Genomic DNA, 27920 nt, shown 5'->3' on the forward strand with positions numbered 1-27920 from the left:
AGCGCAAGGCTCTTAGCCTTGTGGTCCTGGGCTGAAGCCCCAGGGTGGGCGTTTAGACTTGATTTCTAATGCGTTAATTCTGATTGTTATATCTTGTAAGGAAAATGAATTTCCATATTATTTTTTATGTAACTACAGCAATGGAATATTGGATGTTTATTGTCACAAAACAAAAAGTTAGTTTTATCAATATCACAAGTCTGTCAAATAATTATAGGAAAATTGACTTTTATTGTTTGTTGCCCGTCTAGCTCAGTCGGTAGAGCGCAAGGCTCTTAACCTTGTGGTCCTGGCTTCAAGTCCCAGGGGTGGGCGTTTAGACTTGAGATGCATCAATAATTCATTATGAAAGATTTCCCCAATAAACATTTAATTGATTGCTATATTTTTTAAGAAAAAGTATTTCGAGTTTTTTTACGTATCTACAATAAGGGAATATTGGATGTTCATTCTCACAATACAAAAAGTTAGTTTCATCAATATTACAAGCGCACCAAATAGTTATAAGAAAATTGATAATCATCGTTCGTTGCCCGTCTAGCTCAGTCCGTAGAGCGCAAGGCTCTTAGCCTTGTTGTCCTGGCTGAAGCCCCAGGGTGGGCGTTTAGACTTGATTTCTAATGCGTTAATTCTGATTGTTATATCTTGTAAGAAAAATGAATTTCCATATTATTTTTTATGTAACTACAGCAATGGAATATTGGATGTTTATTGTCACAAAACAAAAAGTTAGTTTTATCAATATTACAAGTCTGTCAAATAATTATAGGAAAATTGACATTTATTGTTTGTTGCCCGTCTAGCTCAGTCGGTAGAGCGCAAGGCTCTTAACCATGTGGTCCTGGGTTCAAGTCCCAGGGTGGGCGTTTAGACTTGAGATGCATCAATAATTAATTATTATGAAAGATTTCCCTAATAAACATTTAGTTGGTTGCTATATTTTTTAAGAAAAAGTATTTCCAGTTTTTTAACGTATCTACAATAAGGGAATATTGGATGTTCATTCTCACAATACAAAAAGTTAGTTTCATCAATATTACAAGCGCACCAAATAGTTATAAGAAAATTGATAATCATCGTTCGTTGCCCGTCTAGCTCAGTCCGTAGAGCGCAAGGCTCTTAGCCTTGTGGTCCTGGGCTGAAGCCCCAGGGTGGGCGTTTAGACTTGATTTCTAATGCGTTAATTCTGATTGTTATATCTTGTAAGAAAAATGAATTTCCAAATTATTTTTTATGTAACTACAGCAATGGAATATTGGATGTTCATTGTCACAAAACAAAAAGTTAGTTTTATCAATATTACAAGTCTGTCAAATAATTATAGGAAAATTGACATTTATTGTTTGTTGCCCGTCTAGCCCAGTCGGTAGAGCGCAAGGCTCTTAACCTTGTGGTCCTGGGTTCAAGTCCCAGGGTGGGCGTTTAGACTTGAGATGCATCAATAATTAATTATGAAAGATTTCCCTAATAAACATTTAGTTGATTGCTATATTTTTTAAGAAAAAGTATTTCGAGTTTTTTAACGTATCTACAATAAGGGAATATTGGATGTTCATTCTCACAATACAAAAAGTTAGTTTCATCAATATTACAAGCGCACCAAATAGTTATAAGAAAATTGATAATCATCGTTCGTTGCCCGTCTAGCTCAGTCCGTAGAGCGCAAGGCTCTTAGCCTTGTGGTCCTGGGCTGAAGCCCCAGGGTGGGCGTTTAGACTTGATTTCTAATGCGTTAATTCTGATTGTTATATCTTGTAAGAAAAATGAATTTCCATATTATTTTTTATGTAACTACAGCAATGGAATATTGGATGTTTATTGTCACAAAACAAAAAGTTAGTTTTATCAATATTACAAGTCTGTCAAATAATTATAGGAAAATTGACATTTATTGTTTGTTGCCTGTCTAGCTCAATCGGTAGAGCGCAAGGCTCTTAACCTTGTGGTCCTGGGTTCAAGTCCCAGGGTGGGTGTTTAGACTTGAAATGCATCAATAATTAATTATGAAAGATTTCCCTAATAAACATTTAGTTGATTGCTATATTTTTTAAGAAAAAGTATTTCGAGCTTTTTAACGTATCTACAATAAGGGAATATTGGATGTTCATTCTCACAATACAAAAAGTTAGTTTCATCAATATTACAAGCGCACCAAATAGTTATAAGAAAATTGATAATCATCGTTCATTGCCCGTCTAGCTCAGTCCGTAGAGCGCAAGGCTCTTAGCCTTGTGGTCCTGGGCTGAAGCCCCAGGGTGGGCGTTTAGACTTGATTTCTAATGCGTTAATTCTGATTGTTATATCTTGTAAGGAAAATGAATTTCCATATTATTTTTTATGTAACTACAGCAATGGAATATTGGATGTTTATTGTCACAAAACAAAAAGTTAGTTTTATCAATATCACAAGTCTGTCAAATAATTATAGGAAAATTGACTTTTATTGTTTGTTGCCCGTCTAGCGCAGTCGGTAGAGCGCAAGGCTCTTAACCTTGTGGTCCTGGCTTCAAGTCCCAGGGGTGGGCGTTTAGACTTGAGATGCATCAATAATTCATTATGAAAGATTTCCCCAATAAACATTTAATTGATTGCTATATTTTTTAAGAAAAAGTATTTCGAGTTTTTTTACGTATCTACAATAAGGGAATATTGGATGTTCATTCTCACAATACAAAAAGTTAGTTTCATCAATATTACAAGCGCACCAAATAGTTATAAGAAAATTGATAATCATCGTTCGTTGCCCGTCTAGCTCAGTCCGTAGAGCGCAAGGCTCTTAGCCTTGTTGTCCTGGCTGAAGCCCCAGGGTGGGCGTTTAGACTTGATTTCTAATGCGTTAATTCTGATTGTTATATCTTGTAAGAAAAATGAATTTCCATATTATTTTTTATGTAACTACAGCAATGGAATATTTGATGTTTATTGTCACAAAACAAAAAGTTAGTTTTATCAATATTACAAGTCTGTCAAATAATTATAGGAAAATTGACTTTTATTGTTTGTTGCCCGTCTAGCTCAGTCAGTAGAGCGCAAGGCTCTTAACCTTGTGGTCCTGGCTTCAAGTCCCAGGGGTGGGCGTTTAGACTTGAGATGCATCAATAATTCATTATGAAAGATTTCCCCAATAAACATTTAATTGATTGCTATATTTTTTAAGAAAAAGTATTTCCTGTTTTTTTACGTATCTACAATAAGGGAATATTGGATGTTCATTCTCACAATACAAAAAGTTAGTTTCATCAATATTACAAGCGCACCAAATAGTTATAAGAAAATTGATAATCATCGTTCGTTGCCCGTCTAGCTCAGTCCGTAGAGCGCAAGGCTCTTAGCCTTGTGGTCCTGGGCTGAAGCCCCAGGGTGGGCGTTTAGACTTGATTTCTAATGCGTTAATTCTGATTGTTATATCTTGTAAGAAAAATGAATTTCCATATTATTTTTTATGTAACTACAGCAATGGAATATTGGAAGTTTATTGTCACAAAACAAAAAGTTAGTTTTATCAATATTACAAGTCTGTCAAATAATTATAGGAAAATTGACGTTTATTGTTTGTTGCCCGTCTAGCTCAGTCGGTAGAGTGCAAGGCTCTTAACCTTGTGGTCCTGGCTTCAAGTCCCAGGGGTGGGCGTTTAGACTTGAGATGCATCAATAATTCATTATGAAAGATTTCCCCAATACGTTTAGACTTGAGATGCATCAATAATTCATTATGAAAGATTTCCCCAATAAACATTTAATTGATTGCTATATTTTTTAAGAAAAAGTATTTCCTGTTTTTTTATGTATCTACAATAAGGGAATATTGGATGTTCATTCTCACAATACAAAAAGTTAGTTTTATCAATATTACAAGCGCACCAAATAGTTATAAGAAAATTGATAATCATCGTTCGTTACCCGTCTAGCTCAGTCCGTAGAGCGCAAGGCTCTTAGCCTTGTGGTCCTGGGCTGAAGCCCCAGGGTGGGCGTTTAGACTTGATTTCTAATGCGTTAATTCTGATTGTTATATCTTGTAAGGAAAATGAATTTCCATATTATTTTTTATGTAACTACAGCAATGGAATATTGGATGTTTATTGTCACAAAACAAAAAGTTAGTTTTATCAATATCACAAGTCTGTCAAATAATTATAGGAAAATTGACTTTTATTGTTTGTTGCCCGTCTAGCTCAGTCGGTAGAGCGCAAGGCTCTTAACCTTGTGGTCCTGGCTTCAAGTCCCAGGGGTGGGCGTTTAGACTTGAGATGCATCAATAATTCATTATGAAAGATTTCCCCAATAAACATTTAATTGATTGCTATATTTTTTAAGAAAAAGTATTTCGAGTTTTTTTACGTATCTACAATAAGGGAATATTGGATGTTCATTCTCACAATACAAAAAGTTAGTTTCATCAATATTACAAGCACACCAAATAGTTATAAGAAAATTGATAATCATCGTTCGTTGCCCGTCTAGCTCAGTCCGTAGAGCGCAAGGCTCTTAGCCTTGTTGTCCTGGCTGAAGCCCCAGGGTGGGCGTTTAGACTTGATTTCTAATGCGTTAATTCTGATTGTTATATCTTGTAAGAAAAATGAATTTCCATATTATTTTTTATGTAACTACAGCAATGGAATATTTGATGTTTATTGTCACAAAACAAAAAGTTAGTTTTATCAATATTACAAGTCTGTCAAATAATTATAGGAAAATTGACTTTTATTGTTTGTTGCCCGTCTAGCTCAGTCAGTAGAGCGCAAGGCTCTTAACCTTGTGGTCCTGGCTTCAAGTCCCAGGGGTGGGCGTTTAGACTTGAGATGCATCAATAATTCATTATGAAAGATTTCCCCAATAAACATTTAATTGATTGCTATATTTTTTAAGAAAAAGTATTTCCTTTTTTTTACGTATCTACAATAAGGGAATATTGGATGTTCATTCTCACAATACAAAAAGTTAGTTTCATCAATATTACAAGCGCACCAAATAGTTATAAGAAAATTGATAATCATCGTTCGTTGCCCGTCTAGCTCAGTCCGTAGAGCGCAAGGCTCTTAGCCTTGTGGTCCTGGGCTGAAGCCCCAGGGTGGGCGTTAAGACTTGATTTCTAATGCGTTAATTCTGATTGTTATATCTTGTAAGAAAAATGAATTTCCATATTATTTTTTATGTAACTACAGCAATGGAATATTGGATGTTTATTGTCACAAAACAAAAAGTTAGTTTTATCAATATTACAAGTCTGTCAAATAATTATAGGAAAATTGACTTTTTTTGTTTGTTGCCCGTCTAGCTCAGTCGGTAGAGCGCAAGGCTCTTAACCTTGTGGTCCTGGGTTCAAGTCCCAGGGTGGGCGTTTAGACTTGAGATGCATCAATAATTAATTATGAAAGATTTCCCTAATAAACATTTAGTTGATTGCTATATTTTTTAAGAAAAAGTATTTCCAGTTTTTTAACGTATCTACAATAAGGGAATATTGGATGTTCATTCTCACAATACAAAAAGTTAGTTTCATCAATATTACAGGCGCACCAAATAGTTATAAGAAAATTGATAATCATCGTTCGTTGCCCGTCTAGCTCAGTCCGTAGAGCGCAAGGCTCTTAGCCTTGTGGTCCTGGGCTGAAGCCCCAGGGTGGGCGTTTAGACTTGATTTCTAATGCGTTAATTCTGATTGTTATATCTTGTAAGAAAAATGAATTTCCATATTATTTTTTATGTAACTACAGCAATGGAATATTGGATGTTTGTTGTCACAAAACAAAAAGTTAGTTTTATCAATATTACAAGTCTGTCAAATAATTATAGGAAAATTGACTTTTATTGTTTGTTGCCCGTCTAGCTCAGTCGGTAGAGCGCAAGGCTCTTAACCTTGTGGTCCTGGGTTCAAGTCCCAGTGTGGGCGTTGAGACTTGAGATGCATCAATAATTAATTATGAAAGATTTCCCTAATAAACATTTAGTTGGTTGCTATATTTTTTAAGAAAAAGTATTTCGAGTTTTTTAACGTATCTACAATAAGGGAATATTGGATGTTCATTCTCACAATACAAAAAGTTAGTTTCATCAATATTACAAGCGCACCAAATAGTTATAAGAAAATTGATAATCATCGTTCGTTGCCCGTCTAGCTCAGTCCGTAGAGCGCAAGGCTCTTAGCCTTGTGGTCCTGGGCTGAAGCCCCAGGGTGGGCGTTTAGACTTGATTTCTAATGCTTTAATTCTGATAGTTATATCTTGTAAGAAAAATGAATTTCCATATTATTTTTTATGTAACTACAGCAGTGGAATATTGGTTGTTTATTGTCACAAAACAAAAAGTTAGTTTTATCAATATTACAAGTCTGTCAAATAATTATAGGAAAATTGACATTTATTGTTTGTTGCCCGTCTAGCTCAGTCGGTAGAGCGCAAGGCTCTTAACCTTGTGGTCCTGGGTTCAAGTCCCAGGGTGGGCGTTTAGACTTGAGATGCATCAATAATTAATTATGAAAGATTTCCCTAATAAACATTTAGTTGATTGCTATATTTTTTAAGAAAAAGTAATCCCAGTTTTTTAACGTATCTACAATAAGGGAATATTGGATGTTCATTCTCACAATACAAAAAGTTAGTTTCATCAATATTACAGGCGCACCAAATAGTTATAAGAAAATTGATAATCATCGTTCGTTGCCCGTCTAGCTCAGTCCGTAGAGCGCAAGGCTCTTAGCCTTGTGGTCCTGGGCTGAAGCCCCAGGGTGGGCGTTTAGACTTGATTTCTAATGCGTTAATTCTGATTGTTATATCATGTAAGAAAAATGAATTTCCATATTATTTTTTATGTAACTACAGCAATGGAATATTGGATGTTTATTGTCACAAAACAAAAAGTTAGTTTTATCAATATTACAAGTCTGTCAAATAATTATAGGAAAATTGACTTTTATTGTTTGTTGCCCGTCTAGCTCAGTCGGTAGAGCGCAAGGCTCTTAACCTTGTGGTCCTGGGTTCAAGTCCCAGGGTGGGCGTTGAGACTTGAGATGCATCAATAATTAATTATGAAAGATTTCCCCAATAAACATTTAATTGATTTCTATATTTTTTAAGAAAAAGTATTTCCAGTTTTTTAACGTATCTACAATAAGGGAATATTGGATGTTCATTCTCACAATACAAAAAGTTAGTTTTATCAATATTACAAGCGCACCAAATAGTTATAAGAAAATTGATAATCATCGTTCGTTGCCCGTCTAGCTCAGTCCGTAGAGCGCAAGGCTCTTAGCCTTGTGGTCCTGGGCTGAAGCCCCAGTCTGGGCGTTTAGACTTGATTTCTAATGCGTTAATTCTGATTGTTATATCTTGTAAGAAAAATGAATTTCCATATTATTTTTTATGTAACTACAGCAATGGAATATTGGATGTTTATTGTCACTAAACAAAAAGTTAGTTTTATCAATATTACAAGTCTGTCAAATAATTATAGGAAAATTGACATTTACTGTTTGTTGCCCATCTAGCTCAGTCGGTAGAGCGCAAGGCTCTTAACCTTGTGGTCCTGGGTTCAAGTCCCAGGGTGGGCGTTTAGACTTGAGATGCATCAATAATTAATTATGAAAGATTTCCCTAATAAACATTTAGTTGATTGCTATATTTTTTAAGAAAAAGTATTTCCAGTTTTTTACGTATCTACAATAAGGGAATATTGGATGTTCATTCTCACAATACAAAAAGTTAGTTTCATCAATATTACAAGCGCACCAAATAGTTATAAGAAAATTGATTTTCATCGTTCGTTGCCCGTCTAGCTCAGCCCGTAGAGCGCAAGGCTCTTAGCCTTGTGGTCCTGGGCTGAAGCCCCAGGGTGGGCGTTTAGACTTGATTTCTTATGCGTTAATTCTGATTGTTATATCTTGTAAGAAAAATGAATTTCCATATTATTTTTTATGTAACTACAGCAATGGAATATTGGATGTTTTTTGTCACAAAACAAAAAGTTAGTTTTATCAATATTACAAGTCTGTCAAATAATTATAGGAAAATTGACTTTTATTGATTGTTGCCCGTCTAGCTCAGTCGGTAGAGCGCAAGGCTCTTAACCTTGTGGTCCTGGGTTCAAGTCCCAGGGTGGGCGTTGAGACTTGAGATGCATCAATAATTAATTATGAAAGATTTCCCCAATAAACATTTAATTGATTTCTATATTTTTTAAGAAAAAGTATTTCCAGTTTTTTAACGTATCTACAATAAGGGAATATTGGATGTTCATTCTCACAATACAAAAAGTTAGTTTCATCAATATTACAAGCGCACCAAATAGTTATAAGAAAATTGATTTTCATCGTTCGTTGCCCGTCTAGCTCAGCCCGTAGAGCGCAAGGCTCTTAGCCTTGTGGTCCTGGGCTGAAGCCCCAGGGTGGGCGTTTAGACTTGATTTCTAATGCGTTAATTCTGATTGTTATATCTTGTAAGAAAAATGAATTTCCATATTATTTTTTATGTAACTACAGCAATGGAATATTGGATGTTTATTGTCACAAAACAAAAAGTTAGTTTTATCAATATTACAAGTCTGTCAAATAATTATAGGAAAATTGACTTTTATTGATTGTTGCCCGTCTAGCTCAGTCGGTAGAGCGCAAGGCTCTTAACCTTGTGGTCCTGGGTTCAAGTCCCAGGGTGGGCGTTTAGACTTGAGATGCATCAATAATTAATTATGAAAGATTTCCCCAATAAACATTTAATTGATTGCTATATTTTTTAAGAAAAAGTATTTCCTGTTTTTTAACGTATCTACAATAAGTGAATATTGGATTTTCATTCTCACAATACAAAAAGTTAGTTTTATCAATATTACAAGCGCACCAAATAGTTATAAGAAAATTGATTATCATTATTTGTAGCCCGTCTAGCTTAGTGGATAGAGCGCAAGGCTCTTAAACTTGTGATGCTGGGTTCAAGTCCCAAGGAGGGTGTTTAGTCTTGAGATGCATCAATAATTAATTATTATGAAAGATTTCCCCAATAAACATTTAATTGATTGCTATATTTTTTAAGAAAAAGTATTTCTAATTTTTTAATGTATCTACAATAAGGGAATATTGGATGTTCATTCTCACAATACAAAAAGTTAGTTTTATCAATATTACGAATGCACCAAATATTTATAAGAAAATTGATAATCATCGTTCGTTGCCCGTCTAGCTCAGTCGGTAGAGCGCAAGGCTATTAACCTTGTGGTCCAGGGCTGAAGCACCGGGCGTTTAGACTTGATTACTAATGCATTAATTCTGTTTATTATATCTTGTAAGAAAAATGAATTTCCATATTATTTTTTATGTAACTACAGCAATGGAATATTGGATGTTTATTGTCACAAAACAAGAAGTTAATTTTATCAATATTACAAGTCTGTCAAATAATTATAGGAAAATTGACATTTATTGTTTGTTGCCCGTCTAGCTCAGTCGGTAGAGCGCAAGGCTCTTAACCTTGAGGTCCTGGGTTGAAGTCCCAGGGTGGGCGTTTAGACTTGAGATGCATCAATAATTAAGATTTCCCCAATAAACATTTAATTGATTGCTATATTTTTTAAGAAAAAGTATTTCCAATTTTTTAACGTATCTACAATAAGGGAATATTGGATGTTCATTCTCACAATACAAAAAGTTAGTTTCATCAATATTACAAGCGCACCAAATAGTTATAAGAAAATTGATAATCATCGTTCGTTGCCCGTCTAGCTCAGTCCGTAGAGCGCAAGGCTCTTAACCTTGTGGTCCTGGGCTGAAGCCCCAGGGTGGGCGTTTAGACTTGATTTCTAATGCGTTAATTCTGATTGTTATATCTTGTGAGAAAAATGAATTTCCATATTATTTTTTATGTAACTACAGCAATTGAATATTGGATGTTTATTGTCACAAAACTAAAAGTTAGTTTTGTCAATATTACAAGTCTGTCAAATAATTATAGGAAAATTGACTTTTATTATTTCTTGCCCGTCTAGCTCAGTCGGTAGAGCGCAAGGCTCTTAACCTTGTGGTCCTGGGTTCAAGTCCCAGGGTGGGCGTTTAGACTTGAGTTGCATCAATAATTAATTATGAAAGATTTCCCCAATAAACATTTAATTGATTGCAATATTTTTTAAGAAAAAGTATTTCAAGTTTTTTAACGTATCTACAATGAGTGAATATTGGATGTTCATTCTCACAATACAAAAAGTTAGTTTTATCAATATTACAAGCGCACCAAATAGTTATAAGAAAATTGATTATCATTATTCGTAGCCCGTATAGCTTAGTGGATAGAGCGCAAGGCTCTTAACCTTGTGATCCTGGGTTCAAGTCCCATGGTGGTCGCTTAAACTTGAGATGCATTAATAATTAATTGTTATGAAAGATTTCCCTAATAAACATTTAATTGATTGCTATATTTTTTAAGAAAAAGTATTTCCAATTTTTTAATGTATCTACAATAAGGGAATATTGGATGTTCATTCTCACAATACAAAAAGTTAGTTTTATCAATATTGCAAGCGCACCAAATAGTTATAAGAAAATTGATAATCATCGTTCGTTGCCCGTCTAGCTCAGTCCGTAGAGCGCAAGGCTCTTAGCCTTGTGGTCCTAGGCTGAAGCCCCAGGGTGGGCGTTTAGACTTGATTTCTAATGTTTTAATTCTGATTGTTATATCTTGTAAGAAAAATGAATTTCCATATTATTTTTTATGTAACTACAGCAATGGAATATTGGATGTTTTTTGTCACAAAACAAAAAGTTAGTTTTATCAATATTACAAGTCTGTCAAATAATTATAGGAAAATTGACTTTTATTGTTTGTTGCCCGTCTAGCTCAGTCGGTAGAGCGCAAGGATCTTAACCTTGTGGTCCTGGGTTCAAGTCCCAGGGTGGGCGTTTAGACCTGAGATGCATCAATAATTTATTATGAAAGATTTCCCCAATAAACACCTGAGATGCATCAATAATTTATTATGAAAGATTTCCCCAATAAACATTTAGTTGATTGCTATATTTTTTAAGAAAAAGTATTTCCAGTTTTTTAACGTATCTACAATAAGGGAATATTGGATGTTCATTCTCACAATACAAAAAGTTAGTTTCATCAATATTACAAGCGCACCAAATAGTTATAAGAAAATTGATAATCATCGTTCATTGCCCGTCTAGCTCAGTCCGTAGAGCGCAAGGCTCTTAACCTTGTGGTCCTGGGCTGAAGCCCCAGGGTGGGCGTTTAGACTTGATTTCTAATGCGTTAATTCTGATTGTTATATCTTGTGAGAAAAATGAATTTCCATATTATTTTTTATGTAACTACAGCAATTGAATATTGGATGTTTATTGTCACAAAACTAAAAGTTAGTTTTGTCAATATTACAAGTCTGTCAAATAATTATAGGAAAATTGACTTTTATTGTTTGTTGCCCGTCTAGCTCAGTCGGTAGAGCGCAAGGCTCTTAACCTTGTGGTCCTGGGTTCAAGTCCCAGGGTGGGCGTTTAGACTTGAGATGCATCAATAATTAATTATGAAAGATTTCCCCAATAAACATTTAATTGATTGCAATATTTTTTAAGAAAAAGTATTATGAAAGATTTCCCTAATAAACATTTAATTGATTGCAATATATTTTAAGAAAAAGTATTTCAAGTTTTTTAACGTATCTACAATAAGTGAATATTGGATGTTCATTCTCACAATACAAAAAGTTAGTTTTATCAATATTACAAGCGCACCAAATAGTTATAAGAAAATTGATTATCATTATTCGCAGCCCGTATAGCTTAGTGGATAGAGCGCAAGGCTCTTAACCTTGTGATCTTGGGTTCAAGTCCCAAGGTGGGCGTTTAGACTTGAGATGCATCAATAATTAATTATTATGAAAGATTTCCCCAATAAACATTTAATTGATTGCTTTATTTTTTAAGAAAAAGTATTTCCAGTTTTTTAACGTATCTACAATAAGGGAATATTGGATGTTCATTCTCACAATACAAAAAGTTAGTTTTATCAATATTACGAATGCACCAAATATTTATAAGAAAATTGATAATCATCGTTCGTTGCCCGTCTAGCTCAGTCGGTAGAGCGCAAGGCTATTAACCTTGTGGTCCAGGGCTGAAGCACCGGGCGTTTAGACTTGATTACTAATGCATTAATTCTGTTTATTATATCTTGTAAGAAAAATGAATTTCCATATTATTTTTTATGTAACTACAGCAATGGAATTAGCTAATAAGCATTGGAATTATAAAATAAGCAACTATGTGTTGTTGTGAGTTTATAATTTAAAGCAATAGAATATTGCTTTGGAATCGGTGCGTTAGTTTGGTAGCAATGATTCGTGCTCATTCCTAAGCACTGATTCGTGCTTCAACTTCGAAAGCATTGATTCGTGGTCTTGGCCTTTCGGTCAAATTCCGAATGGATTTGTAAGGGCTAATCTGTTAGCACCCACGAGATGTGTTAACGTGTAACGCATGTTTATTCCTTATAAGAATAAATAGAAAAAACAAATTAATCATGGATTAATGCGATTACAAATGATCGATGTGGTGAACATGAAACACCTATTGGTGATTTTTGCGCAAGCATTGGTATCGTACTCGAGCGTACGACACGGTATTCACCTCAGTCGAACGTTATTGCCGAACATAAAATATCAAGACCTTGATAAGTTTGGGTCTACCTCAAAGTATGTGGGGTGAGACAATACTTTGGACAAGTAAGTACCTTTTAAATAAGGTTACCCGCATGAATCTCGATAAGGCTTCTTTTGGGTTGTGGGTACGTAGGAAGTTTCCTACTAATGCCTGAAATGTGGGGGTGTCTTGCCAAAGGCGTTTTGGTTCTTAGTACACGAGTCCTATATTTTGGATGTACATAAGAACACGATAAATTGAATCAAGAAATTCATTGCTCTTTGAGAATGTATTTCTGTGAAGGTTCAATAAAGGACCTAGCACGTTGAAAGGAACTTTCGGCGTAGCTATGGTTGAAGGTTATGAAAGAGAACCCGAGCTCAAAGCTAGACGGAGCAAGAGAGCTAGGATTGGAACAATCCTTTGGTCCAGATTTCTAACAAACATAATAGAATGTGATACGCATATTCTAACTTGTTTACTAGAAAATGAACCGGATTTTCTGACATGGTTATTAGAAAATGAGCCTCGAACGTATATAGAAGTGGTGACTTTTACAGATGGACCAACCCGAGAGAGGCTACCGAGGTGAAGTAGATTCTATCTTAGAGAATCATACTTGGAACCGGTTGTTCTTCCTCCGGGTTGTAAAACCTTTTGATCCTAATGGATCACGTATCGGAAGATAAAACTGGTTGGTTATATTGAAGTAAAATGGACGGGCTTGTAATTTTAGATTACATGCAACGCAAGTGCCACAGTTACTTCGATATATATTCTCTTGTGATGAGAATGAAATCCATTAGTATGATACTTGCCACAGCCGTTTAGCGAGACTTGGAAGCTCATCAAAATGGATGTATCACTTTCTTAATAGACATGGAACGACCTGAGGGTTTTGCGGTCTGTGCTATATAAGGAAAGTGTAGATTGGTGAGATCATTGTATGGTTCGAAACAATTGCCTTAGTATTTGACTGTAGGTTTGATCATACAATGATGAGTAACGAGTTTAGTGTAAACAAAGGTGACAAGTGTCTACGCAATGCGTACGATAGACGAGATTATCACTATTTGTCTATACACGATGAACTCAAAGTGGGAAGTAACGATCACAGGATCAATTCTATCAGGAACATGTTAAATTTGAGTTTGACATGAGACGTGTGATTTTGGAAGATTTAATCTTCGAGATTAAAATCGTGAGAAAACCGTATGGTTTCGCAGTAAGCCAATCTCATTGTGTTGATTGAATCCTTGTAAAGGATGATAATCAAGTGGTTTGGACACCGTCAGATACTAATGTACAACTAGCCGATAATCACGGAGATTGTGTTTCTCACGGAGAATACATACAGAGTATTGGTAGTTTAATTGTATCAAATGGGTTGTACTAAGTCGGATATTGCCTTTGCGATTAACGAACTCGGTAGACATACAAGTAACCCTAGTGTTACGCACTAGAAGGCAATAGTGAGAGTTATGAGATACTTAAGGTATACTCGTGACTTTGGACTACACTATGTGGGATATCTAGCTGTACTTGAAAAGTATAGCAGATTAACGGAATATCAAAGGACGCTAAGTCCATTAAAGGTTACGTGTATACGTAGGCCAGTGCAATTGGTGGTGTGGAAATTCTCGAAATGATTTGTGATAGCTAAGATCCATGACGAAATCTAAGCTGAGTGCAATTGGTAGTGTGAACGAGTAGGCCGAATGGCTATGCCATTTTTCGGGAATGTTCCTTGAAGTAAACTCGTACTTCCAATTTGTGTGCGTTGCAATAGTCAAAGCCAAAATTGGTTAAGTACAGAGTTAGATGTGGAATGGTAAGTCTAGACTTATAAGTCATAGACATAATAGCATTAAACAATTTCTCACAACAGGGGTTATCTCTATTAACTACGTTATGTCAAAAGATAACGTAGCGGCCGCTAACTCGCTAACCCGAGGGTAAGCAAATGGTTGTGGAGAAGTTGGAATGAGGAATGGGTCTAAAGCCCTTGGACTAAAAGTTCTATAGTGGATACCCAACCTAGCTGGCATCGAGGTTCAATGGGAAAACTAAATTATGGAACTGAGCATGTCATTGTGGGGGTCTCGGACTCGCTACCACTCCTCGTTAGAAACAGTGACTCCCGCACGAGGCTAGCATGTTGATGCTTTAATGATTCGAATGTCGGATGACATATGTGAGTATGCGGGATACTCGAGAAAGAATCACATATGTAAGAGAGAAGTGAGGGTCGCTTCAAAGGAGAATTGATGGACACAATTCTTTAGAAACTCTCGCAGAACCAGGAACGGTGACCCACGACCAAAATAGGCACACTCATGAGAACAGAGCATGGTTGGGAGGTTCCTGTGTGAGATATGTCATCGTCTACACAAACGGCAGTCGGTTCAAAGACATCGCAATCTACCGCACATCCAGTAGAGTAAACATATCTTCACAAGGGAAGGTTCAAAGGGTATAGTGATCCCTACCTATCCTATGCAGGGATCGACCGTTGAACACAATTTTTTCCGATTTCAAAATACCCTGAAAATCAATTTTTCATTCATGTGGAGGATTGTTGGAAAAATAGCATTAAAATGGCATTTTAAGTTGCTATTTTGTGGTACAATTATCGTTGGGTTCCACTTCCAATTTGGGTCGGGTCAAAGTGGATTCGGGTTCTTCGTAGTGAGACGAAGAGATTGATATATTGTACGCTCAAAACGGATAATGGGTGAATGAGATATTGATTCTCAAAGCAAACCCATTGATTTGGAAAAATGAAGGGAAAAAGTGAGCTTTTGTCCCACATTGATTTGGGAAGAGGATTTGCCCCACTATTTATACAATAGCTCTTTTTTAAATTTATTAAATTGTATAATATAGAGGCTCTTTCTCGCGCGCAGGGGATGGGGGCACGAATGTCAAAGTGATGCTAGCTTCCGGTATCATTTTTCCAACACTGAGGCCAACAGACAAATGTCATTTTTCCAACACTGAGGCCAACAGACAAATGTGAGACAACTGTGAGACTAATTCCTCAACAGACAAATGTGGGATTAAATTCCTCAGTTACGGAAAATTAATTCCAATTTCAATTTTGAATTTAAATCCCAAGTAATGGCCTTGTCGTTTCAGGTGTTACAAAGGCTGGTATAATAGCCAAGTTAAATGCTATTTAACTCCATCATCCCTATATAAGAAGGGTTAGAGGGCAGCAGATTTTCTAAGGAACACAGTGACAAGAACACACAACACAGGAAGTGTTTTCCTCTCCTCAAAACTCTGGTCCTACTCCTTTCTTTGCCTAACTGTGTTCAAGGCTTTGCTCTAGTTCGCCGGGTTCGTTCGTTTGGGTGCTCAAACGTCGAACCATAGCACGTTTTATCCTGGGAAACCTAGGCCACAACGCTCCTAGCACTTTTGGGAGGTGACAAATAAGGTTTTAAGGAAAACTGAGTGTCTCACTTGACTCGTGTTAAAAACTCTATACTAAACACGAGCCATCTTCTTCTTCTTTTGGTTTTGGATTATGCTTCTAAGCAAAAATCCTCTCTCTTTTTGATATAGTCGTTGGATTTGAATTATAATCTGAGGATTATAAGTTCCAATTTTTGGTTGGTATATATTGTATATCTTTTTCGTAGATATATATGTATATATAACCTTTGGGTCCGTTTTATATATATTTGTGTATATATATATTTCGGATATATATCCAATAATATTTTATATATTTTCGTGTGTATATATATATATTATTTTTGAAATATTAAATCGATTTGGTTCATTGTCACTAACAAAATATTGGATGTTCATTTTCACAACACAAAAAGTTAGTTTTATCAATATTACAAGTCCATCACTTCCCATGTGTCTGTGTAAACAGATATGGGTCATTAAATACTTAAAATCAATTACTTAGATTAAATCAATTACTTAGATTTTGCCAACTGTTAAAATATGCACGACGACTATGCAACTGTGCAATATATGAGCATGCTTCTAAGAGAACACCTTTAATTTACACATGAAAAAAATTTAAACCGTATAAAATAAAACATCAATAGTCATCATTAATCCCATGTGTTTATGAAAAAGTTCATCTACATACATAGGAAAATCTAAGGCTCCATTCACATATGAAAAAATATGAGATTCCCATCATTTATTTATAAATAAATAAATATTGTTCATATATATATATGCCATTGTTCATATTAGTCCACCACTTCTCATGAGTCTCTGTAAACAGATATGGGCCATTAAATACTTAAAATCAATTAATTAGATTTCGCCAATTGTTCAATTATGCACGACGACTATGCAACTCTGCAATATATGAACATGCTCCTAAGAGGGCAAATTATGCCCTGGAAACGTGTTCATCGAGAATGGTGAACACAAGGCCAAACGACGTCGTTTTTAGGCAAAAAAAAAAAAAAAAAAAAAAAAAAAAAAAAAAAAAAAAATCGCGAATGTGGAGTTAACGTCGCGCGTTGATCAAATTATGAATTTTCTGTTATGAGATTATGAATTTTCATAAAATTCATAATCTCATTATAGAAAATTCATAATCGCATAACAGAAAATTCATAATTTCATAACAGAAAATTCATAATCTCATAACAGAAAATTCATAATCTCATGGTTCCAAAGTGAATGTGTAGGCATGGTTCCAAAGTGAATGTGCATGCATGGATTCATAATTTATGAATGTCCGTGATTTCGGACGGGAATGTGTAGACATGGTTCCAAAGTGAATGTGCAGGCAAGAATTCATAATTTATGAATGTCCGAAATCATTGTTCACCTCAAATTAAAGTGAAACCGCAAAATGTGAAAATGAAGAAAAGTCACGCAATTAATTAAGAAAAAAAAAAAAAAAAAGATAACAGGGTACTAACACCGTTGGAACCTTCCATGGCATAACGCTCCCCTAAGAGAACACCTTTAATTTACACATGAAAAAAATTTAAACCGTATAAAATAAAACATCAATAGTCATCATTAATCCCATGTGTTTATGAAAAAGTTCATCTACATACATAGGAAAATCTAAGGTTCCATTCACATATGAAAAAACATGAGATTCCCATCATGTATTTATAAATAAATAAATATTGGATGTTTAATTTGTAGTTGCATCTATTCACGTGACTGTTTGTATGCATTTAACATGAGATTACCTTATCAAGACTATGTGATCTAATGGTACCTGAATTGAATTTTCATTTGGAAGGTTGTGAGTTCAAGTTTCAATGGAGGCGTTGGCGTCGTATATGAGCAGATACTACATTGTAAAAAAAATAATAATAAAATGAGATTACCTGTATTTTATTCGATGCAATTATCGATTAATCATAGATAAAATAAAATTAACTATTAACTATAATAACAATCATCAATTTGTATGTAAATTCATGGGTTTCTGTGTAAAATCAACTATAATACAGAGTTGAGTTAACCGAAATCGATGGGCTAGCCCACTGTGACCTTGTATGTAAATTTAGTTTTAGTACTTTTTAATTAAATTTTAATAAATATATTAACAAATTTATTACAAAATAAATTATTTTTATAAAAATATGTAACAAAAAATAAATATTATTATAATTATTATATTATAATTGTAAATATATTAAATCTTTTTAGTTGCAATTTAGAGATAGAGGTTTGGATGGATTAAATGATTCATATATTTATATGTTGTAAAATCTAATTATGGATATTATTCTGGCATTAATAATATGATTAGTAACGGCTTTATATTTATGGTATGATCTTGTAATAGCTGTTATATATATCGCTGTAATGAATGAGATGATGAATAAGAGATACTTTTCTTCTTCTTTAGTATCTTCTTCCTGTTATTACTGTTCTCTACAAAACAATATTAATTTCAAAAGTCCCTGAAGGATTTTAAGTCTCAAAATGAGAAAAAGTGAAAATCGCAACATTAAAATATTAAGGTCTTTATTTGACCTGAAATAATTAAGAATTGACTGAGTATTTTTTTTTCTGACGAATGAGGAATATGTATTTATGTGTCATTACGTACTCTTAAAGAGTCGCGAATGGAGTTATTATCCTCATTAAGAAGGAATAATATGTACCATTATGTGCTCGATAAAGGGTTGATAATGAACTTATTTATTATTTATTATCTCAGTCAATATTGATAGTGTAAACATCAATGAAATATCTAAAGAGCTTGATGATATCAGCTCATGTTTAATGACGGAGATTTTTTTAATAAAAGGCTTGGGAAAGCTATGTATTATCTCGACTTGAAGATCGGGTTTTTCCTTGAAGAATTTTAATACACCGGTTAGCCAATATATGATTTTGTTTGGATACTTAGACAAGCCAATATACAATGGGCTACTTGGGTACTTGCTATTATTTTTGTATCCCCATAATGCCTAGTTCCAAAACGGGTTGTACTACACTTACCCAAATTGTCCCATAAAGGGTCACGAGATATTATGATGTCAATATTATACCACGTGAACTCCAGAAGAGTCACGAGATTATTATATAGTATATTCATTCCATTGACAGTTGTACATGTGTATTTACAAAATTCCCCTATACATTTTTGGAAATTTTATGTAGGGAACTTAAAGATTGTTATCTTGAGAAGGAGTATCATTTTCCATGAATAAATTCTGAAGATTGGGTCTTAAAGACCAACAGCTGTAATATTTTTCTTAGTTAAGTTTTTTTCCCATGGGATTTTTCCTTAAATCTAAGGTTTTAATGAGGCAGCTAATCTAAAACAAGAATACACATGCATCATGCACTCTTTTCCTCAACTAGTTTTTTCCCACTGGGTTTTGTAGTGAGGTTTTTAACGAGGCATGAGTATGATATAGTAATGTAAATGGAAAAAGTTGCAAAATAAATACTTAAGTGGACAAACCCCAAAATCTTGAAGATTATGCAGATTGTGCTCTGAAGGCTTATGGTTGTACTCTTTTTCCTTAAGTTTTTCCCACAGGGTTTTCTTAAGTTAAGGTTTTTAATGAGGCAACCAATTCAATAGAATATATGAGTTTCAAATATCATGTACTCTTTTCTTCAACTAGGTTTTTCCCACGTGGTTTTCTATTGAAATTTTTAACGAGGCATGAATATATTTACCTATAAATCTTGCACTCTTTTCTTGTCTAGGTTTTTTCCCACAGGGTTTTCCTGGCAAGTTTTTTAATGAGGCAAGATTATGGCAAAATAATGTCCAAAGGGGAGTGTTGTAAAATCTAATTATGGACATTATTCTGCATTAATGATATAATTAGTAACGGCTTTATATTTATGGTATGATCTTATAATAACTGTTATATATATTGTTGTAATGATGTACAGAATGAGATGATGAATAAGAGATCATTTTCTTCTTCTTTAGTATCTTCTTCCTGTTATTACTATTCTCTACAAAACAAACTTACAACATTATATTTGTTATTGTAAAATTGTTATTTATTAAAATTAAAAGTTTAAAATGTGAAATTAAAAATTTTAGTTGATTCCACATGGTAAGCCCAATAACCCAATGGTTTAGAGTTAGTCACAATATTTTAACCCGATAAAAATGAGCCCAATAGCTTAACAGGATTGGCCTAAAATCGATAGGGCTAGACCAATTGAGGCAAATTATTGTTTAGACCATGGTCCACACAATGTTATATGAACTATAACAAAAAGTACATTTTTAATATACTAAATGTACATTATTTTTGTACTGAATGTAAATTATATAAAAATAATGTACATCCCCTGAATAATGTACATTATTTTTTTGTACCGAATGTACATTATTTTACAGTAGACAAAATATGGTACACACAACTTGTGTTGACCATGTTACACACAATAATGATTGACCAATTGACATCCCTACATATGATAGAGATATGCTCAAATGTGTCAATGTTATCGGAAAGCTAAGGATTTGGATATTTTGATTGCATTAAACATTTGGCTTCCACTTTGACACCTTAAATGGTGAAATTAATTATTGGGCCAATGATATATATCAAATTATCAATCATTATTGTGTGGACAATAATTCACATTGTTGTGTGCAACATAAATAAAAAGTACATTATTTGTGTACATAAAGTACATTATTTGAAAGTACATTATTTGAGTACCGAAAGTACATTATTTTGTATATTATCAAATAATGTACACTTAGTACACAAATAATGTACTTTTAATATATTAAAAATGTATCCTCTATTCAGAGAAAATACATTATTTGAGTATTGAAAGTACATTAATATTTTGTATAATATACATTCAATACACAAATTATGTACTTTTAATATATTAAAAATGTAACTTTTTTTATGGTCCACAAAAAAAAATTGATTAATCAACTACACCAATAAAAGATTTTTTTCCAAATTCGACTATTGTTTGTATGACCCATATCCTCATTATCACCCGAAACCCTAAGACTCTACCTATTTAGGTATCTCACTTTCTATTTTAAGCCTTTTTCCTTAATTTCATACCTTACTTGTCTATCGCTCTCTCCTCGACGAGAATATGCCGTCAACCCACCGCCAGATGTTTATTTGCTTCAAACTCCATTAAATCAACGCTCTTCAATCACTGCTTTCATTTTCCATCGGCGACACTCTGACGCTTTGATTTTCCATCAACGACACCCTGTCGCTTTGATTTTCCATTAGCAACTCCCCCTCGCTTTGATTTTCACTCAGCAACTCTATGAGCTCCCATTTTCCATTGGCAACTCTCTGTAGCTCCGATTTTCTGTTGTGTTGGTCTTCCATCGTGCAACGTGCAACAATCGTGCGGCCTCATCCCGTGCGACGATCGTGTTGCTTCTTAGAAAGGAGTGTGGTTAATTTGACTAGGCACATTTCTCTAAAAAATTTAAAAGTAGGATTATATTAAAATTAACAAATCCTAGGGTATTTTGAAAAAAATAGAAAGATAGTATTGTTCATTTTAGAAATGTGGACAATATTTTGGGATGGATGAAAAAAAGAAAATAAAACATATAAAATGGGATAGATGGAGTAGAAAGTATAAGCAATATCAAAATATTATTACAATATATAGATCAGACATTCATATACTTATCAACCTTAGCTTAATTTCATATTGGACATTGAATAAAGTAAACTCATTGTCAAATCAACGCTCTTCCATCACAACTCATCACAGCTTTCATTTTCCGACTCATCACTGCTTTCATTTTTCATCGGCGACACTCCGTCGTTCTAATTTTCCATCGGCGACACCCCGTCGCTTCGATTACTGCATACTGAACCATTGAGCTAAACTCGTGCGGATAAATTAAAAATAATTCTAGATAGAACCATTTAAGATATAATTTAATTATGGATGCATGCAAGGGTAAATACACTCATATAAATACTACAATATGTAATAAAATAGAAAGAATAGGAAAAATATAGAGAGAAACCATCGACCTTTATTTATAATCATAATAAAATTGCTTTATTTATAATCAGAATAAATTGTTTCATGTTTAGTCATCACCAAATCTCTTATTTTTGGATCAGGGTCTACAATGCAAGGTAGACCCTGGTCCATGGTATAATTTGGAGTAAAGGTAAAAAAATTCAAAAAAAATTATTGAATACCCAAGAACAACTACACATACAAACCTCAAAAAAAATCGAAACAAAATCAAACAAACGAGAGACTAACATTGTCCAAAAAGAAGAGACCGCCTGAATAAATAGCCAACTTACACCGGATTTGAGAAACCTTCACTGGCAACCGGTGAGGTGAGGTGAGGTTAGGTTACCACTTAACCGCTAGCAACTCCGGAGTATACTTAGCAATCTAGACTGCCATCCCCACTTTTGAGAAGTAGGCAGCTAAAACCAGATGTTATCATGAATGGTCCTCTGACCATATTTCTAATAGCAGACTACATTGCAGTCCCCAAATAGAAGAATTGTTTTCCAAAAAATGTTTAATCTATGAGCAGTAGGGAGAATAAGGTACCAGCAGCATTTCTATCCTGAGTGCAAACTGGTCTTCTGTTCAATTCTTTCTCCAGTCAGTATCAGACATGCTCACCAAGGAAATGTTAACTAGTCCCCACTGCTTCAGTGGTTCTGCAGAATGGCTAGAGCAGTTAGGTCCATCAGGAATGATGCATGGAGAAATAAAAGTATTCATGAACCTATTACAAACAAAACCCACACAACTTACCTCTTGCTTCTATGTTTATCTGCTGAAGCCTGAAGCACTTTCACCAAATATAAAACAGAAAACTCCCAGAACCTTTACTCCGGTGCAGCACTTGAATGAGGGGTAGCCAAATTTTTGTTTTCGCCAAAAAGATGCTTGATTTAAGGTGATTGCAGTGCTCAGATCGAGCCAGGCTCTATGCAAGAATTTTCCTTGGATTGCTTTGGCTAACAGCAACCAACAGTCCAACCCAGATTTAACTTTAATATATCGTGTCAAAGATAGCCCGTTGAAGGGTTTCTGATGTTTACCAACTTCCACAATAATTATGCTTCTAATTGGTCTCTATATGCCCATCAGCACTTTCAGTTCCTCTTTCTCTCTGTATAAAGAAGCAAAACACAATCTTAGCCTATGACAAATCAATAGAATGTGCATGTGATATGGTACATTTGCCAAAATCCTGTTAAATTTATAATCACAAACCTAAGTGGAAAGAATTCCACAGGAGCAACAAAACCCTTAATCATGTAATAATCAATTTACATTCAATGAATTTGTTTTGTTGTTTAAGACAATGATAAACACTTCATTAGGTAACTAGAAAGTTATACATATTAAATGGAAATCAATTGCTTGTTTTACAATCTCCAAGTTTTCATAATTCCTCAACCCATTCACACAAAATAGAAGTTTCAAGTAAAAGATTAAAAAAAGGAAGTGGAGAGTACTGAACTAGCACAAAAGGTACCTGCTAGGAAATGAAGGCATTAGAACTTCAAGTACATTGATCATAACTGACCCTACACCATCTTCGCCAAAAGTCTGCCTCCTTGTTGGACCTGGACATGAAAAAAATTTGTAACCACTTTTACTCTGGTTAATAAAAGAAAATTATATATAGGCATAGAGGTAAAACAAATTTGAAGCAGAGTATAAATAAATCACTGCTGGTCCAGGAATATTATTAGTACACTACAGAAAATAACAAATAGAAAGGTTCTTGCAGAAGAAGGTTGAATTCAGAAATTTTTTTTTTAACATTTTGGGAAAAGTGTCGTATGTATATGCTCACGGGGAACCATCAAGTTGCATCTTTAGCCCTTGGAAACTGGAAAACAGATAATTATAGTCTACTAATTTACCCTACCATAAACTGGAAAGCAGATAATTGTTTCTACCTTTGGAATTTTCGAGGCCCAAAGCATCAGCTTGGAGACTTGACATGTGATCCTTAGGCATCTCTAATCTGTCTAACCTTGCCAACTCATTCAACACTTGATCAACAAATGAATAAGCAAACATACTTGTTTCATCACAAGCTTCTTGGATAATGAGGTACTGATTCTCAAAATTGCTTTTATTATCATTTACTACCGTGGTATCTGCCTGTAAAAATTTAGAAGATGCAAAGTTTGGCTTGTATCCCAACTCTGTTTTTGGTTCTTTCAGTCCATCATGACTCCTTCCTGATAGTCCATTACCAGAGGATATTGTTGAAAATCCATCTTTATCAATATGAGAACAAGTTTGCCTTTGTTGGCCTGTACTTCCTGCTTGATCCCAATTTTCATCTATACTGCTAGTGTCGTCAAAATTTTTTGAAGAATGAAGAACTGCACGAGACCCTAGTGAGTTTTTTTCAGTAATGTTCATTGATTCAAGTTTGATACTTAACTTTTTATTTGGTGAAAAAAGTGGAGTCAAGTTTTCAGCTCGACTTGAAGAGACTGGTGATTTAGAATCAACTGGGCTGATCTCACCAACACTTTCTGATTGACAGTCAAGATCAGCAGGATTAAAACTGCAATTTTTAGCATGACTGCTATCATGACTGTTATAACCAGATTCATCACATTCTTCAACATCCTCCATGTATGCATCAGCAAAATCTTTGTCAAATTCATTTTCTGGAAGAGAGTCCCAGACTATCTGCTTTGCCTGAGCACTCAAATGTAGTAAACAATTTACTTCTTCCTGTATTTCCTCAGTTGAGAAGGTTTTTGGGGCTGACCCCTGAGATGTCCTGTTGATAATTCTAACAGTTTCTAGCAAACTCTTTGGTATAGTGTCCATATTGATGCACTCCAAAAGATATTCAGTCAACAAATTCTTCATTGTCACACGCACACGACAATTTTGTTCTGATGGTTCAGTACCTGGATCCAGCATAATCTGCAACTTCTTCAGCTCTAAGTAACTTATTTTCCTTTTATCCTTGACTAATTCAATAGCCTTCACAATATCACTCTGTAGCACCTCTATATCTGGAGAAACATTTGGTAACAGTGTTCTTGGTTTTGGTTTTAGCATCAAGTGTGCAACTGCCAAAGCTTTTGCCAAGGGTTCTGGTGGCTCATCTCCATCACAAAATTCTTGCAGCATTTCCATTGAGTTTCTCCTTATTTGTTTCGCTAATCTCTCAAGACTCCAACCAGACCTTCTGCCTTGCAACTTAGGAGTGTATCCCTTGACCCCTCTGAGATTTCGGTACATTGCACTAAGTGCTATGAATGGAAGTTCATCAAGCCTAGCAAGAACATCAATACAAGCTGCACGGAAGGATTGAGATGGATTTGAAAGAGCCATTTCATTCTTGCAAAAATTTTGAGGATCCACAAGGAGTCGAGCCAGTTGCTTCAATTTCATTTGGCAATGGTCATCACGGCATTCGAGTAGTTTTGGAAGAAATTCTTTGATTATCTTTCTCATCTTCTTTTTTGTTTTGAGGAAGTTAACAGAACCATTCGTCACAATCTCAGCAAAACAGAATAGCCCCTTATTGGTCATTTCATCAAGTAAGGAGATTATATACTTCAAATTCTTAGGTGAATCAAAGAGTTGTATTTCATCATCTTCAGTCACATGACGGTTTCTTTCAGCATTATGTACTCCAAGTGTCTTTCCAACAAATGTTCTGATGTTCTCATAACTTAACTGTAACCAAATACAGGAAATATCAGATGGCAGGATTTGTAAAGGGGAGTAATTGAAATAGTATTCAATTTTTAGAAAATATAACTCGCAGTTAGATATAGATGCGTTAATTTTATAAAAATATTCCAACTTGGACAATGATAATTACAAAATCAAAAGCACTTACATCATCTTCTCTAAGCATTGATTCAGGCACAAACCTACATGTAAGAAATAAAACACCAGTGGTTGAGTTATAATTACAAGCAGATATACTCAATTGAGCTTTAAATAAAACCAACTATAAAATTTTTTAAACCAAATCAACTTGTAGCATGTATAATTTATACAGATGTATATGATTAGCAGAATATGAAGCATAGAGAAAGAATAAAGCACTACTGGACCACAAAAAGATCAACAAAATACATCCCTCCTGAGCAAGGGATGATATTGATATAAAGAACCATGTAGAGAATACTGGTTTAGCACTATTGTTCTTTTATTCTTCTTTCGATAAATTGTACCAGCCATTTAATCAATATATAAAAGCCAAGCACCAAAACCTTCTTGATTAAGGGTTAAAGCATTAATGGAGAAAAATGTCCGTAAAAGAAGGGTGTCAATTCAAAATAAAAACAAAACCAATGGAAAAAGTTGCAGGCATTGAATTAGAGAGCATAGAGAGAACTTCATGATTTAAGAATGAAATGCAAAAGCAAAAAACAAGAAAGATAACAAAGACAAATAATATAAGAATCTCACATACTTGTCATTGGGTGGCTTAAGAGACTCCATGCAATCCTGCTCCCATCGTGATAAATTTACACCCATCAACCACCTGAAAAATAAGGATAAAAATCTTTTAAGATTGTCATCACACAAATAATAATGAAATTGCAGCTATAAATATACCACTAACCTTCTTTTGAGCCTAAGATCCTTCTCTCGCTGCTTCGTTTGAGATAACAAAGCTTTGCAGTCTTCTATATAATGCTCCTCCATTTTCCTCAACTATTCTGTAAAAAAAGGGAACAGTAGCCTTAATCAACCTTCTTTTTTTTCAAAAGCATTAATGTATGTGTGTGCTTGTGTGTGTATACATACATGGGCAGAGCTAGGATAAAGATGAGTAGGGGCAAAGTTCAAGCAATTAGCCAATTAAAAACGATCATGTCAAAATGTAAAACATGGTACTTCTCTATGCTCTCTCATATTCTGACTACCTTGGATAGATGAATCCTCAAAAGTGGTATTATTTTAAAATATTTCTCCATAACTGAATTAGGAAATATATGTCATATAAATTAATCACAAAACATATTTTTATACATTATAAAATAAAAGTAGATTTTCAAGTCCATATTTGAGGCAAAACCAACCAAATTTATCATCAAACAATGGTTAATCTGCATAGATAATGACACGTGATTATCAGACAAGGGGGAAGAAAAACCAAAAAAAGAAGCTATGTCGATATTCTAGTATCATAACAAAATTCTATCAGATCTTGCTGGCAATTGAAAAAGCAATTAAGCAATGGCAAAGCAATATCCTTGAAATTCTTTAAGGGAAAAAAAAATACCCTGAATTTGAAGTCAGTCTTCAAGAATCAATTTTTTAACCAAGAATTCAATTATTCAAATACCCAAACAAAAATGAGGAGAAGGGAGACCGGAGACGCCGACTGGCCGATAAGGGAGACCGGAGAAACTACTGTCGCCGTCGCCGTCTCCGAGTGAAACAGAGAGGGTCACCGAGTTCGAGTAGCGTAGGCAGACGGAGGCTGAGATTTCAGAAATTAGAATGGTGGATGGCATACATGGTGAGGTTCTATTGCAGTCTGCGACTCTGTTACGGGTTTAAGAATTAGGTTTAGAATTTTAGGTATTACAAATTAGGTTCTTTAAGAAATTAGAATTTAAGGTTTAAAAATTATGGCTTTTTTATTCCCAAAAAAAAAAAATTATGGCTTTTTTAATAAGAGTAAATACCCAAAATGGTCCCTTAACTATAGCTAAATTCACAAATTGGTCCTCAACTTTTAATTTTAACCAATTAAGTTCTTAACTTTACAATTTTAACACGATTTGGTCCTCCGTCTATTTGACTATTTGTTGACCGTGATCTCTGAGGATATATATGTAATTTTATCGCCGCCCGTCCTCATCCGCTGCCGTGA

General features: G+C 34.5%; 1 protein-coding gene and 15 non-coding genes across 18 annotated transcripts; 15 read left to right on the forward strand and 1 right to left on the reverse strand.

The window, feature by feature from the left end:
• Positions 1-793: 793 nt before the first annotated feature.
• TRNAK-CUU lies at positions 794-866 on the forward strand. The gene has a single exon. It is a non-coding gene; the product is annotated as a tRNA-Lys (tRNA).
• A 482-nt stretch (positions 867-1348) lies between these two features.
• On the forward strand, positions 1349-1421 carry TRNAK-CUU. The gene has a single exon. It is a non-coding gene; the product is annotated as a tRNA-Lys (tRNA).
• A 479-nt stretch (positions 1422-1900) lies between these two features.
• On the forward strand, positions 1901-1973 carry TRNAK-CUU. Its single transcript has one exon. It is a non-coding gene; the product is annotated as a tRNA-Lys (tRNA).
• Positions 1974-5265: 3292 nt separating this feature from the next.
• On the forward strand, positions 5266-5338 carry TRNAK-CUU. Its single transcript has one exon. It is a non-coding gene; the product is annotated as a tRNA-Lys (tRNA).
• A 479-nt stretch (positions 5339-5817) lies between these two features.
• TRNAK-CUU lies at positions 5818-5890 on the forward strand. Its single transcript has one exon. It is a non-coding gene; the product is annotated as a tRNA-Lys (tRNA).
• A 479-nt stretch (positions 5891-6369) lies between these two features.
• Positions 6370-6442, forward strand: TRNAK-CUU. The gene has a single exon. It is a non-coding gene; the product is annotated as a tRNA-Lys (tRNA).
• Positions 6443-6921: 479 nt separating this feature from the next.
• On the forward strand, positions 6922-6994 carry TRNAK-CUU. The gene has a single exon. It is a non-coding gene; the product is annotated as a tRNA-Lys (tRNA).
• A 479-nt stretch (positions 6995-7473) lies between these two features.
• On the forward strand, positions 7474-7546 carry TRNAK-CUU. Its single transcript has one exon. It is a non-coding gene; the product is annotated as a tRNA-Lys (tRNA).
• A 478-nt stretch (positions 7547-8024) lies between these two features.
• On the forward strand, positions 8025-8097 carry TRNAK-CUU. The gene has a single exon. It is a non-coding gene; the product is annotated as a tRNA-Lys (tRNA).
• A 479-nt stretch (positions 8098-8576) lies between these two features.
• TRNAK-CUU lies at positions 8577-8649 on the forward strand. Its single transcript has one exon. It is a non-coding gene; the product is annotated as a tRNA-Lys (tRNA).
• A 766-nt stretch (positions 8650-9415) lies between these two features.
• On the forward strand, positions 9416-9488 carry TRNAK-CUU. Its single transcript has one exon. It is a non-coding gene; the product is annotated as a tRNA-Lys (tRNA).
• Positions 9489-9959: 471 nt separating this feature from the next.
• TRNAK-CUU lies at positions 9960-10032 on the forward strand. Its single transcript has one exon. It is a non-coding gene; the product is annotated as a tRNA-Lys (tRNA).
• A 771-nt stretch (positions 10033-10803) lies between these two features.
• Positions 10804-10876, forward strand: TRNAK-CUU. The gene has a single exon. It is a non-coding gene; the product is annotated as a tRNA-Lys (tRNA).
• A 526-nt stretch (positions 10877-11402) lies between these two features.
• On the forward strand, positions 11403-11475 carry TRNAK-CUU. Its single transcript has one exon. It is a non-coding gene; the product is annotated as a tRNA-Lys (tRNA).
• A 275-nt stretch (positions 11476-11750) lies between these two features.
• On the forward strand, positions 11751-11823 carry TRNAK-CUU. Its single transcript has one exon. It is a non-coding gene; the product is annotated as a tRNA-Lys (tRNA).
• A 9859-nt stretch (positions 11824-21682) lies between these two features.
• LOC109164150 lies at positions 21683-27592 on the reverse strand. Of its 3 annotated transcripts, none has more exons than XM_019312938.1 (8): positions 27387-27592; positions 26661-26757; positions 26508-26579; positions 25926-25959; positions 24004-25759; positions 23574-23664; positions 22844-23204; positions 21683-22746 (listed from the first exon to the last, which is right to left on the reverse strand). In XM_019312938.1, exons 2-7 carry the CDS (start codon positions 26741-26743, stop codon positions 23168-23170), a joined length of 2073 nt encoding a protein of 690 aa, XP_019168483.1. In that variant the 5' UTR covers positions 26744-26757; positions 27387-27592; the 3' UTR covers positions 21683-22746; positions 22844-23167. The 3 variants fall into 3 exon arrangements, with proteins under 3 accessions (XP_019168483.1, XP_019168482.1, XP_019168484.1); XM_019312937.1 differs by having other exon boundaries at positions 27324-27592; XM_019312939.1 differs by lacking the exons at positions 25926-25959; positions 26661-26757; positions 27387-27592 and having other exon boundaries at positions 26508-26563.
• Between the last annotated feature and the right edge of the window lie 328 nt (positions 27593-27920).

The sequence above is a fragment of the Ipomoea nil genome, unplaced genomic scaffold, assembly GCF_001879475.1.
Source record: "Ipomoea nil cultivar Tokyo-kokei standard unplaced genomic scaffold, Asagao_1.1 scaffold3056, whole genome shotgun sequence".
Lineage (NCBI taxonomy): Eukaryota > Viridiplantae > Streptophyta > Magnoliopsida > Solanales > Convolvulaceae > Ipomoea > Ipomoea nil.